We start from the raw sequence: 13,305 nt of genomic DNA on the forward strand, positions 1-13,305 counted from the left end.
GAAGAGAGAATAAAAGGGTTTTCACATTTGGTCAGTGAAAATACTTTAATATACTTTTATTTTCTTAACATAGTTTCACTTTTCAACAACATTTAGACCAGTTATAACCTAGACATTTCTGTCTTTTGACATGCTAATCAGCAGATTCTTGATCACAGAGAGACTACAACAGCAGAATTTACCACCTGAATCAACAAAGCACAGGTAACAATATAATAATGCAAAATCTCAAAATGTATAGCGAGAGTGATACAAGTCTGGTTTATACACACCTATGTTTTAAGCTTATTCATATTTTATTCAGCAAGGTTAAACATAATGGATTATAGTGTCACTTATAGTAGAAACTATTATGCATTACATGCTTGCAAATGAAAACCAAATTGCCCTCTATACCATGTACATTAATGTTTTTTTTCACGCTGTGATAAAACAACATTCACCTCTGCAGTGTGGAGGACTACAGGTTGTTGACAAAGTCTTCTCCAAAGTTAATCATGTGTCTCAGTGCACTCAGTATCAGTGTATCAGTGTCATCATCTGTGTCTGTCTCAGAGTGGTAGTTCTTCACAAGAAGGATGCATTTTGGTGGAAGACCCAGCAAACTACTCAGTCCCTCCACCTAAGTTTAAAATTACATGTAAGAAACAATGACAAAGAGCTGATCATAGGAGATATCTGTTATACTGTTGAAATGTAAAGTCAAATTATATGCCAACTTGAATAATAAATTCAGAAAATCACAACAGAATCTCACCTTTTCCTTCAGGGACTTGCTCTTGTATGCATTTTTTAGATCTTGTTTGACCTCTGGACAGGCTTCATCAATGTTGGTGAGAATAGCCAGCTGGGGAATTCCTGATAGAGAGCAGAATGAGTTAATTTAGATTCTGGGCTCTATCTTGTGCTGATCTAAAGTGCAAGTTCAAAGTGCAAGGCAAATGGTGCCTTGATTAATTTCATTTCAAGTCAGCTCTCGTCACCATTAAGAAGCACTTAACGCCCGGAGCACAAGTGTTGACAGCATAGTGGTAAAATAACTGGGAGGAAACAAAGGAAAAGATTTTCAAGGAAGGAGAGAGATCTTTTGGTTCCAGAAGTGAAACTCTGGAGCCAGGCCTGGGGTTGGGGCTAGCAGGTGAGCGCCTGGTGGCTGGGTCTTCACCCACGGGACCCGGCTGGGCCCAGCCTAAATGAGCGATGTGGGCCCGCCTTCCCGTAGGCGCATCACCCGCGGGAGGGTTCAGAAGGGGCCGATGCAGTGTTGCTTGGGTGGCAATCGTGGGTGGGGGCCCCGACGACCCAATCCCAGGACATGGAGTCTGACTGTGGGGACATGGAATATCACCTTGCTGGGGGGGACGGAGTCTGAGCTAGTACAGGAGGTTGAGTGGTACTGGCTAGAGAGAGTCGGGCTCACCTCCATGCACAGTCTGGGCTCTGGAACCCAACTCCTTGAGAGAGGCTGGACTCCCTTCTACTCTGGAGTTGCCTGCGGTGAGAGGCTGGTGTGGGCTTGCTTATAGCCCCCCAGCTCAGCTGCCATGTGTTGGAGTTCTCTCCAGTGAACGAGAGAGTCGTTGCCCTGTGCCTTCGGGTCAGGGACAGGTGCCTCACTGTTGTTTCGGCCTATGTGCAGAGTACCCGGCCTTCTTGGAGACCGTAGGAGGGGTGCTGGAAAGTGCTCCAACTGGGGACTCCATTGTTCTACTGGGGGACTTCAATGCCAACATGGGTCTGGACAGTGTTACCTGGAGGGGCGTGATTAGGAGGAATGGCCTCCCCGATCTGAACCCAAGTGGTGTTCTGTTATTGGACGTCTTTGCTAGTCACAGTCTGTCCATAACAAACACCATGTTCAAGCATAAGGGTGTCCATCAGTGCATGTGGCACAGGGACACCCTAGGTCGGAGGTCAATGATCAACTTTGTGGTTGTGTCATTTGACCTCTGGCCATACGTCTTGGACACTTGGGTGAAGACAGGGGCTAAGCTGTCAACCGATCACCACCTGGTGGTGAGTTGGATCCGCTGGCGGAGGAGGAAGCTGAACAGACTTAGCAGGACCAAACGTATTGTGAGGGTCTGTTGGGAACGTCTAGTGCAACCTTCTGTCAGAGGGGTCTTCAACTCGCACCTCCAGGAGAGCTTTGACCAGATCCTGAGGGAGGCTGGAGACATTGATTCCAAATGGACCATGTTCTCCACCTCCATTGTTGATGTGGCCGTTTGAGTTCTGGCCGTAAGGTCTCCAGCGCCTGCTGCGGCGGCAATCCCCAAACCCAGTGGTGGATGCCAGAGGTAAGGGATGCCGTCAGGCTGAAGAAGGAGTCCTATCGAGCTTGGTTGGCTCTTGGGACTCCTGAGGAAGCCGACAGGTACTAGCAGGCCAAGCGTGCTGCGGCCCGGGTGGTTGCAAAAGTAAAAACTCGGGTATGGGAAAAGTTCGGGGAGGCCATAGAGGAGGACTACCCTAACCACCTTGAAGAGATTCTGGCAAACCGTCCAGCGCCTCAGAAGGGGGAAGCAGTGCCCTGCCAACACTGTTTACAGTGGTAGTGGGGAACTGGAAGGAATACTTCGAGGATCTCCTCAATCCCATTGACATGCCTTCCACAGAGGAAGCAGAGGCTGGGGACCCAGAGGTTGATTCATTCATCACCCAAGCTAAAGTCACTGAGGTAGTTCGGAAGCTCCTCGGTGGCAAGGCCCCGGGGGTGGATGAGATCCGCCCTGAGTACCTCAAGTCTCTCGATGTTGTAGGGCTGTCTTGGTTGACACACCTCTGCAATCTTGCGTGGCAGTTGGGGACAGTGCCTCTGGACTGGCAGACCGGGGTGGTGGTCCCTCTATTTAAGGGGGGGACTGGAGGGTGTGCTCCAACTATAGGGGGATCACACTCCTCAGACTCCCTGGTAAAGTCTGTTCTAGGGTACTGGAGAGGAGAATTTGGCCGATAATTGAACCTCAGATTCAGGAGGAACAATGCGGTTTTCATCCTGGTCGTGGAACACTGGACCAGCTCTATACCCTCCATAGGGTGCTTGAGGGTTCATGGGAGTTTGCCCAACCAGTCCACATGTGTATTGTGGACTTGGAGAAGGCATTTGACCGTGTCCCTCATAGCATTCTGTGGGAGGTGCTTCGTGAGTATGGAGTTCGAGGCCCTCTGCTAAGGGCCGTACGATCTCTGTATGACCGGAGCAGGAGCTTGGTTTGCATTGCTGGCAATAAGTCAGACTTGTTGCCAGTGCATGTTGGAGTCCGGCAGGGCTGCCCTTTGTCACCGGTTCTGTTCACACGCTCATCCCAACCTGTCCACAGGTCTATTGAGATTTATTGGGCTTTGTAATTATCATATTAATTCCTTATTTGTTATTAATGAGAATAATTTTAAAGACACACGTTGATTAACATAAATGAAAGGTGTTTTGTGATTATGGAGACGTGTGTGTGAGCCTCAGCTAAACGTGAGACACACACACATACATGTGATTAACTTCAATATTTACACCAAAATACATTCAAGGACACTTGACTAATCCACACCCCTGTGTGGGGAAAGAACTTAACATAAATGAAGGGTGTTTTGCAATTGTAGAGATGTGTGTGTGTGTGCTTTGGCCAAATGCACTAAAGGCTGTCTTGTGCAGACAGACCTACTGTGCGACAGGCTTTGCACTCTGACTAAGAATGTGCACGATTAGTCAACTACACGATAAAATGTCATCATCCTCCCTAGTTGGCACCAGAAATACTAGTCATTGAAACTACTTATCAGTATTTCTTCATGCACGTGCCAGTAAACTGTTGGCTCTAAGGCGTTATGCAGTTGCCCACCACTAGTTGAGGCTGTGGCCCCATTACACAGTAGCCCCTCTCGCCATACACCTTAAGTGTGTCTGAACACAATCCTGAATGTTTATATCAGCAAAGTCTGACAGATCACAGTTCGTAAAACCAGCGCAGTTTGGCAATGTTTTACTCTAGAAAATGGAAATAATGTTGTAGAGATGTGTGTGAGTGCTTCCGCCAAACGCACTGGAGGCTATCTTGTGCAGACGGACCTACTGCGCCACAGGCTTTGCGCTTTGAGCAGGTTTTAGTTGGTCTAAAGTGCATGTGGTTTCAACTACAATACACCAGGCACAAGATAGCAAATGGGCCTGGCAACACCTTCATTAGACCTCCCAACCATGGGCCCACAGACAGGAACAAGTTCATGTTCACTTTGCCATCAGCTTAGGGCCCAATAGTTGTCAGTTTATTTGATTCAACTCAGGATAGCCAATAATTAACACTTACCCATCTCACTGGCTGCAAGTCTTGCCTCCTTCATCTTTCTCACAGTTTCAGATGGTAGTATTACTGATGTCCTGGCAGAGATGACACAAACCAGAACATGAACTCTGTCATGCAGAGCGGGGCTTTTGTTGTAGTCCTTATCATCCTCAGATATTTTAGAGCAAGGATTGAACTGGAAAACAATAAGAAATCAAATCAAACAATGGCATTTGTACATAAATAGTTTCTTATTTGAATAAATTTGTTTATGGAAAACAGATCACAATCCTGGATTGAATTTCTGAAATATATCCAACAGAGTTTGATCAATACATTCAGTAACTGTACTTTGTAACCATCCTGTATGTGTCCCATCATGGCCAGTTTGATGTCCTCCACATGAACTCCACTGTCAGCTTCATTCTCAATGCCCATTATGTCAGTGAAGACAAAAGGGTAAAATGTCTCTGGGCTGTCTCTTTGGATTTTGTAAGTTCTGTACTGTGAGACAGAGAGGTGTAGTTATAAAGACAATAGTGCCACCTAGTGAACAATGGTCAGAATGCAGTTTGTGTCTTTCTCACTAGTTAAACCACACCCAAAGGTGACTCTTACTTTTTTGGTGAAGCTCGTCTGAGTGACTGCATCTGATGCCGCTCGGCCAGTCATTCTGCCTTGGAAAACGGAGTCAACAGAGTTGATGAAACTGGACTTGCCGTGACCAGTTGGTCCATAAAGCAGAATTCTGAGATGCTGGAGCTCCTTATTATGAGGAACATAATCCCTCACAATCTCCAGGTCTGTCTCTTTGCGGCTGTTCAATAAAGATTGGTTATCACAGACAAACATGATGTTAAACATACAGTCTGACAAAAGAGATGTGTACACTTTCGGTTTTAAAAATAGTTTAAAGATAATTCAGTCAGACACACCACAAACACACATCACTCACCCCCATGGTATGTTCCTCCATGCCTCAGGAAAAGCTGACAAGTAAAGTGCACATGTTGATATATGAGTCATACTTTAAAGAAATAACTTCAACACAATTTAAAATGTGTCAATGTCTGTTAATTTTATCAACATGAGCTTAAACAATGATTTTTAGAGTATCTTACTTTTAGGAGAGGGTGGACGTTGTTTAGAGCCGAACATTTCTCTGAACGTAGCTACAAAGATAATAAGACAACATTGAAAGAAGAAACATTTTTTCCATATAAACTACATTGTTTGTCATCTAAAACCAAACCAAATGTCAACTGAATATTTAAGATGCATAATTTCTCAATAAAACTTTTCTTAGGTAGAACTGAATTGAAACTGCTGCAGCTGCAAATTGTTCATTCTTCACGAATATCTTTGATTCTACTAAATGAAAATGTAGAAAATATACAAAACATTTTGTTCAAGACGGGATGGTACACCAACAAGAAAAAATTTAAATGTTAACATGTGTTTTTCATTTTCACTTGATCGGTAGAAGTTTTAGGACACAAAGAAAATGAAACCGAAATAAAAAAGATGGCTGCACTCTTCAGTATTTTCTTGTTTTTTGTCTCTCCCTCCTGTTTCAAGCATGTCAGTAACTGCAGGTTGCAATTAAATCATTGTTTTCTGATTGGAGAGACTTTGTGGAGAGACATGCTGTGCCTCAATTTGTGTAATTCTGTACTTACACTTCCTGTTTTGACTGCAGAAGTGCGTTCACATTGGCATTTACAGCTAAAAAAAAACCACACTGTGAGTACTTGGATGTTGCACTGAAAGCGGGCAAAAAGTTGATTGTGCAATGCTGGACACTTCTCACTCTCAATGGTCACCATCTAGTCTACATAGCAGAAGAGGCAGGACTGCCAAACTTGTGAACATGGCAGCCCAGGCGACTGAGGAAACAGCGACAGAACACCAAACCATGCAGATATCATGCACATATTTTTTTTTTTTTTTAGCAAAAGTACCACTATACTGTTGTCAGATTGCAGCCACCAATACTTTTATCTGGTTGACTTAGTAAAGATTACCACAAATACCACGAACCAAATATAAATCAACATATTGGTGCATTTTTAGTCAGTAGGAAGAAGGAGGGTGGTCGTTATTGGAGATTATGTCGTATTTTTAACCTCCAAAGAAACAGAGGGCAAACAAAAGCAAATAAAATTAGTAGGACGTTCATGTTGAATGAAGTGAAATTGAAGACAAATGAATAAATAAGCCGGTGGATGTTTTGTTGGGTGGCAGTAAAGCTCTACCTGGTTTCAGTTCCCCCACATATGAAAATGCCATTCCGGTAAGGGCACAACGGCGGTCCTTTAAGATAGCGGTACTTTGTCTAAACTTGCACACATATTACATTGTACATACCGTGCAAGTTTAGACAGAGTAGTGCTGTACTACAAAACAATGTCTGAATGGGAGTATCCAATTTAGGACACAGCTATAGTCAGTACAGTAGAGAAACTATGGTGGCTGCAATGATTATTATTTTCAGGTTACCATACATTAATGAAAACATACTTATTGATATTATATTTCTTTTCTGCTAATAAATCCCCATAAATTTCACACACTGGATCTTTAATCCTGATAAACCTTAACATTTCACTTCTTAATAGCAAATTGCACAATCACATTTATAAGTTTAGATATAAAAAGATACTCACCTCAGGAGCTGTGCCAGAGGAAGTAAGTGCTGAGAGTCACCTCAAATAATGATTCTGAAATGAAGTCATTAAGTTTTTCATAAAAGTTCCTTTTTACAAATTACATGTGAATGGAACTTTACAACAGTTTCTTAAGCTGGTAATATTCATGAATTGACATTCCTAAAGTAGCAATGTGCAAATTTACTATACCTGTGAGCGTTCAGCACTGATGATGTCTGTGTGTGTGTCTGCACTGATGTGTATTATGTGAACATATTAAAATACTTTCACTTTCCTGCCTGAACTTTGCTGACAAAGTTGCAAAGTTTTTCTCAGTCACTATCCCTAAACCCCACCCAGTGCCTGAGCCTGGAAAACATCTCACCAGAGAGTATCCTGCCAGGGGCGTTTCTAAAGGGGGCCACCCCTGTGCCAACCCATTATCCTCAAGTATAACTGGTCATCTGTCCAGTGTGAGGCGGGGCCTCAGTCTGAACTGTTTGATGAGTATTTGTAAATGTGCATTGGTTCCTTTAGTTCTTTAATTTTAAACAGGTTCAATTAAAAACCCTTTTAACTTCCCTTCATCTGAAGAAGTTGCTTTTAAAAATCTTGTCAGATTCAGCTGAGAGTGCATTAGGGTCTGTTATCAACATGTGTCCCCTCCATGTTAAATTATGCATCTGTAATATGGGGGATTCAATGCATCCAAAGCAGCAGACTCCACAGACAAGAGCTGCACACAGTTTTTAGGAATTCAAAAGTGTGTTTATCTCTTCAAGATGTTTTGGATTGCAGGTCCCAAATATATGAAATGATAACATTGTGGAATTGTTTTCTTTAAATGTCACCCAAATGTCAATGAATGTCTCAAAGCACTAATAAATCTGTCAAAGTGCCTCATCTTTACCAGCAGCCTCTCATGTACAAAGAAAAGAAAGAAGAGAGTCTACCTGACTTTTCTTTCAAACCGAAAGTCAGACTGGGTGTATCGTTCACAGTTAAGACAAACACCTCAATTGTACATTAAAGATGTGCAGAAAAAACACAAAAGACACCTGAAAACACTGTCCAGCAGTGTCTGTCATGATAAATATCAGTTACATAAGTTGATTGAATGCACCATCACAACAGCTGAGTTGTTGACCAGATCATGTGATGACGTCACACCATGCTAACAACGTGAGCTTACTTGCACACAGTATTGAACTTACTGAGGTGTTTCAAAGTGTAATATGAAAATAACTTATAAAAATGAATGATGTATTATGTGAATTATGTCAAGAACTAGAAATCTGAAGAGAGTAAATTATATGAAGAGAGAATAAAACAGTTTTCACATTTGGTCAGTGAAAATACTTTCATATACTTTTATTTTCTTAACATAGTTTCACTTTTCAACAACATTTAGACCAGTTATAACCTAGACATTTCTGTCTTTTGACATGCTAATCAGCAGATTCTTGATCACAGAGAGACTACAACACCAGAATTTACCACCTGAATCAACAAAGCACAGTTAATAATATAATAATGCAAAATCTCAAAATGTATAGCAAGAGTGATACAAGTCTGGTTTATAAACACCTATGTTTTAAGCTTATTCATATTTTATTCAGCAAGGTTAAACATAATGGATTATAGTGTCACTTATAGTAGAAACTATTATGCATTACATGCTTGCAAATGAAAACCAAATATTGCCCACTTTATCATGTACATTAATGTTTTTTTCATGCTGTGATAAAACAACATTCACCTCTGCAGTGTGGAGGACTACAGGTTGTTGACAAAGTCTTCTCCAAAGTTAATCATGTGTCTCAGTGCACTCAGTATCAGTGTATCAGTGTCATCATCCATGTCTGTCTCAGAGTGGTAGTTCTTCACAAGAAGGATGCATTTTGGTGGAAGACCCAGCAAACTACTCAGTTCCTCCACCTAAATTTAAAATTACATGTAAGAAACAATGACAAAGAGCTGATCATAGGAGATATCTGTTATACTGTTGAAATGTAAAGTCAGATTATATGCCAACTGGAATCTGTGCATATTTAGAAAATCACAACAGAATCTCACCTTTTTCTTCAGGTACTTGCTCTTGTACGCGTTTTTTACATCTTTTTCGATCTCTGGACAGGCTTCATCAATTTTGGTAAGAATAGCCAGCTGGGGAATTCCTGATACAGAGCAGAATGAGTTAATTAAGATTCTGTGCCCTATCTTGTGCTGATCTAAAGTACAAGTTCAAAACGCAAGGTGCAGTGGTTTTAAAATATTAAAGATGGGTATAAATTCACCTTTGCTGTCTTATACCAGGGGCACAAGGGTTTCCTGCCCTGTCCCACCCCTTACACATGGAGCGTACTGCGGGATACACCTATCAACCTTTTTAATTATTTTGATTAATTTCATGGATATGTTTTAGGCCAAACATGCAATTAACCAATCAGAAGGCCAGCAAGGAGACAGATCTGCTGGTTCAAGAAGTGAAAGTGTAAGAGTGGGCAATATATGCATCCAAAGCAGCTTCATGTGTAAATAGTTTATTTTACATGAACACCTACAAAAAGTAATACAATAAATGAACTGTAAATGTCATGTCAGACATAGCTGGTTTTACACTTGCGTACCTTGAAATTTCACTGTATTTTATAATTCATTATTATCATCATCATTATTATGCAACTCTGCTGGCTGACGCTCCTGAAAAAGCAGCCGGTGGGCAGGAGCAGGAGAGAGAAACCGGTGCAGTCAAGAGTAGAGGCAAGCAGAGCCAGACTGGCTGTGAAGCTGCACCTCAATCCGGCTGATCCACCAACCCATCCCGGCCCGTGCACAATTTACAGGTTTATTGAGATTTATTGGGCTTTGTAATTGTCATATTAATTCCTTATTTGTTATCAGTGAGAAGAATTTCCAAGACACACACTCTGATTAACATAAATGAAAGATGTTTTGTGATTGTGGAGATGTGTGAGTGCACCTCAGCTAAACGCAAGACAGACACACATGCACGCTGTTAACTTCAATATTTATTCCATTTATTTCTTCATTTCTGTTAGAAAATATGCTCAAAGGACACTTTACAAATCCACACTCCTGTGTGGGAAAGAACTTAACATAAATGAAGGGTGTTTTGCAATTGTAGAGATGTGTGTGTGTGTTTCGGCCAAATGCACCAGAGACTGTCTTGTGCAGACAGACCTACTGTGCCACAGGCTTTGCACTTAGACTAAGGATGTGCACGATTAGTCAACTACACGATAAAATGTCATCACCCTCGCTAGTTGGCACCAGAAATACTAGTCATTGAAACTACTTATCAGTATTTCATTCATGCACGTGCCAGTAAACTGTTGGCTCTAAGGCGTTATGCAGTTGCCCACCACTAGTTGAGGCTGTGGCCCCATTACACAGTAGCCCCTCTCGCCATACACCGTAAATGCATCTGAACACAACCCTGAATGTTTATATCAGCAAGTCTGACAGATCACAGCTCATAAAACCAGGTTTGGCAGTGTTTTACTCTAGAAAATGGAAATAATATTGAATGCAGACTGACAGAATAAACTGTTATATGTTCACTCGACTGGAGAAACATGTGACCACATTAAGCACAGACACGGACATTAACCTGCAAGCAGAGCAGCTGCTGCTGCTGCTAGCACTGCTAACATTAGCAACACTCTGTAACAGGCTGGCAGCAAATGTCAGCTCCAGGTTGTTCACTGGCTAATACTATGATCCTCTTCGGTCTGAAAAGTTAAGCATTTACTGAGCTGTTGTCATGTTTTGTAGGTTAATGTGTAATGTTTGTATTGCACAGTGCAAAGCGGAACACATTTCAGTGGCATTTAAAGTACAATCTGGAGATTGTAGAGTGTGTTTAACAGCTTCAAATAGCTCTTAATACACACAGTATTTTTTAAACAGTGTTTAACATTATCAATTCATAAATTATGCTCAATTTTAACTGCTTTCTGAGTGTTTTCTTACTGTTAGACTAGTCAGCTAGTTAAATTAAATTTTGCGTTTGACTGACAGGGAAAATACGTATCAAGGTTTGTAGTTTAGAACTGAAGAAGCTTCTTGGATGAGAGGCGAAACGTTTTCAAGAACTATCAAGTTCAGTTGCCTGCTACAAGCGTTGATACGAATACCATGACCTGGATAACTGAGAATATTCACAGACAGGGAAAATAGTCACCAGGAACATCCCTAGTTTTGACCAGGTTTTAGTTGGTCTAAAGCGCACGTGGTTTCAACTACAATGTGCCAGGCACAAGATAGCAAATGCTCCTGGCCACACCTTCATTTTTAGATCTCCTGCCCATGGGCCCACAGACAGGAACAAGTTCATGTGCTATCTTGCAGACGTGGCAAAAATGACAACTGCTCTAGTGGAAGATAGCACTTTCACTTTCGCCATCCACCTTGTGCCGGGTGTAAGATAAGACCCAATGTTTGTCAGGTTATTTGATTCAATTCAGGATAGCCAATAATTAACACTTACCCATCTCACTGGCTGCAAGTCTGACCTCCCTCATTTTTCTCACAGTTTCAGATGGTAGTATTACTGATGTCTTGGCAGAGATGACACAAACCAGAACATGAACTGTGTCGTGCAGAGCTGGGTTTTTGTTGTAGTCCTTATCATCCTCAGTTATTTTAGAGCAAGGATTGAACTGGAAAATAATAATAAATCAAATCAAACAATGGCATTTGCATGTAGTTTCTTATTTAAATAAATGTATTGTATAATATGTGCAAAACAAATCACAAAGCTGGACTGAATTCCTGAAATATATCCAACAAAGTTTAATCAATAGATTCAGTAACTGTACTTTGTAACCATCCTGTATGTGTCCCATCATGGCCAGTTTGATGTCCTCCACATGAACTCCATTGTTAGTTTCATTTTCAATGCCCATTATGTCATTGAAGACAAAAGGGTAAAACGTGTCTGGTCTGTCTCTTTGGATTTTGTAAGTTCTGTACTGTGAGACAGAGAGGTGTAGTTATTTAGACAATAGTGCCACCTAGTGAACAATGGTCAGAATGCAGTTTGTGTCTTTCTCACTAGTTAAACAAAAAATACTTGTTCAGCACTGCTGCTGAACTGATTTATGTCCTGCCACTGACATTGTGAGTGCATGTAAAAAATGAAATAAATTAAAATACACAGTGAAGGAGTTGTTAAATGGTGTATGTCCTTGGTTAAACCACACCCAAAGGTGACTCTTACTTTTTTGGTGAAGCTCGTCTGAGTGACTGCATCTGATGCCGCTCGGTCAGTCATTCTGCCTTGGAAAACGGAGTCAACAGAGTTGATGAAACTGGACTTGCCGTGACCAGTTGGTCCGTAAAGCAGAATTCTGAGATGCTGGAGCTCCTTATTATGAGGAACATAATCCCTCACAAACTCCAGGTCTGTCTCTTTGTGGCTGTTCAATAAAGATTGGTTATCACAAACAAACATGATTTTAAACATACAGTCTGAAAAAAGAGGTGTGTACACTTTCGGTTTTAAAAACAGTTTAAAGATAATTCAGTCAGACACACCACAAACACACATCACTCACCACCATGGTATGTTCCTCCATGCCTCAGGAAAAGCTGACAAGTAAAGTACACATGTTGATATATGAGTCATACCTTAAAGAAATAACTTCAACACAATTGAAAATGTGTCTGTTAATTTTACCTACATGAGCTTAAACAATGTTCTTTAGAGTATCTTACTTTTAGGAGAGGGTGGACACTCTTTAGAGCTGAACATGTGTCTGAACATAGCTACAAAGATAATAAGACAACATGTAAAGAAGAAACATTTTCCTATATGAACTACATTGTTTGACATTTAAAACCAAACCAAATGCTAGATGAATATTTGAGACATTAAATTTCTCAATATGGGCAACTTATCTCAAATAAAACTGACTTAAAACAATAGTTCACCCAAAAATGAGATTTGACTCAATATCTACTCATTCCTGTGCTGATGTGAGGATGGGTGAAGATCTTCAGATCACAAAACACTTCGGTGAGAGCCTGTGTACCCGCTTCACGCGTGTGCACGCAGATCAGGTCTGAGAGGCTACAGTTAGGCTAAAAACATGGTGGAAATGGCGTCTTTTTTGGGTCAAATTTTAATGTCGTGGCTTACGGATACTTGGATTACACCACACGAGCAGCATGGAGACATTTTGTGTTTTGTTTCTGTTCTTTTTTTACATTTTCAAACTGGTCACCATTCACTTCAATTGTTAGTAAAGTAAAGATTAGTAGTAAAGATTACCACATAATTTAGTAAAGATTACCACAAATACCACAAATCAAATATAAATCAACATATTGGTGCGTTTTTAGTCAGTAGG

General features: G+C 41.2%; 2 protein-coding genes across 2 annotated transcripts; both read right to left on the reverse strand.

Moving 5' to 3' along the window:
* Positions 1–7,189, reverse strand: LOC146310036 (interferon-induced protein 44-like). The gene is made up of 9 exons (XM_084744276.1): positions 7,139–7,189; positions 6,947–7,000; positions 5,402–5,452; positions 5,236–5,269; positions 4,899–5,097; positions 4,632–4,784; positions 4,305–4,476; positions 758–858; positions 1–622 (listed from the first exon to the last, which is right to left on the reverse strand). Exons 3-9 carry the CDS (start codon positions 5,436–5,438, stop codon positions 461–463), a joined length of 858 nt encoding a protein of 285 aa, XP_084600402.1. The 5' UTR covers positions 5,439–5,452; positions 6,947–7,000; positions 7,139–7,189; the 3' UTR covers positions 1–460.
* Positions 7,190–8,520: 1,331 nt separating this feature from the next.
* Positions 8,521–12,851, reverse strand: LOC146310037 (interferon-induced protein 44-like). The gene is made up of 7 exons (XM_084744277.1): positions 12,671–12,851; positions 12,511–12,544; positions 12,174–12,372; positions 11,773–11,925; positions 11,442–11,613; positions 9,005–9,105; positions 8,521–8,866 (listed from the first exon to the last, which is right to left on the reverse strand). The coding sequence occupies exons 1-7, from the start codon at positions 12,786–12,788 to the stop codon at positions 8,705–8,707; spliced, it is 939 nt and encodes a 312-aa protein (XP_084600403.1). The 5' UTR covers positions 12,789–12,851; the 3' UTR covers positions 8,521–8,704.
* Positions 12,852–13,305: the final 454 nt, after the last annotated feature.

Source organism: Lutjanus erythropterus, chromosome 19, assembly GCF_056507025.1.
Source record: "Lutjanus erythropterus isolate fLutEry1 chromosome 19, fLutEry1.hap2, whole genome shotgun sequence".
Classification (NCBI taxonomy): Eukaryota; Metazoa; Chordata; class Actinopteri; order Lutjaniformes; family Lutjanidae; genus Lutjanus; species Lutjanus erythropterus.

Coding starts and splice junctions, on each gene's coding strand:
- LOC146310036 (XM_084744276.1), bottom strand. CDS start 5,438: ATGTTCGGCTCTAAACAACGTCCACCCTCTCCTAAAA. Junction 4,477..4,631: donor ACATACAGGATGGTTACAAA/GTACAGTTACTG, acceptor ATTGTTTTCCAG/TTCAATCCTTGCTCTAAAAT. Junction 623..757: donor GCAAGTCCCTGAAGGAAAAG/GTGAGATTCTGT, acceptor TTTTAAACTTAG/GTGGAGGGACTGAGTAGTTT.
- LOC146310037 (XM_084744277.1), bottom strand. CDS start 12,788: ATGTCAAACAATGTAGTTCATATAGGAAAATGTTTCTTCTTTACATGT. Junction 12,373..12,510: donor TGGAGGAACATACCATGGTG/GTGAGTGATGTG, acceptor TTTATTGAACAG/CCACAAAGAGACAGACCTGG. Junction 9,106..11,441: donor ACTTGCAGCCAGTGAGATGG/GTAAGTGTTAAT, acceptor GCTCTGTATCAG/GAATTCCCCAGCTGGCTATT.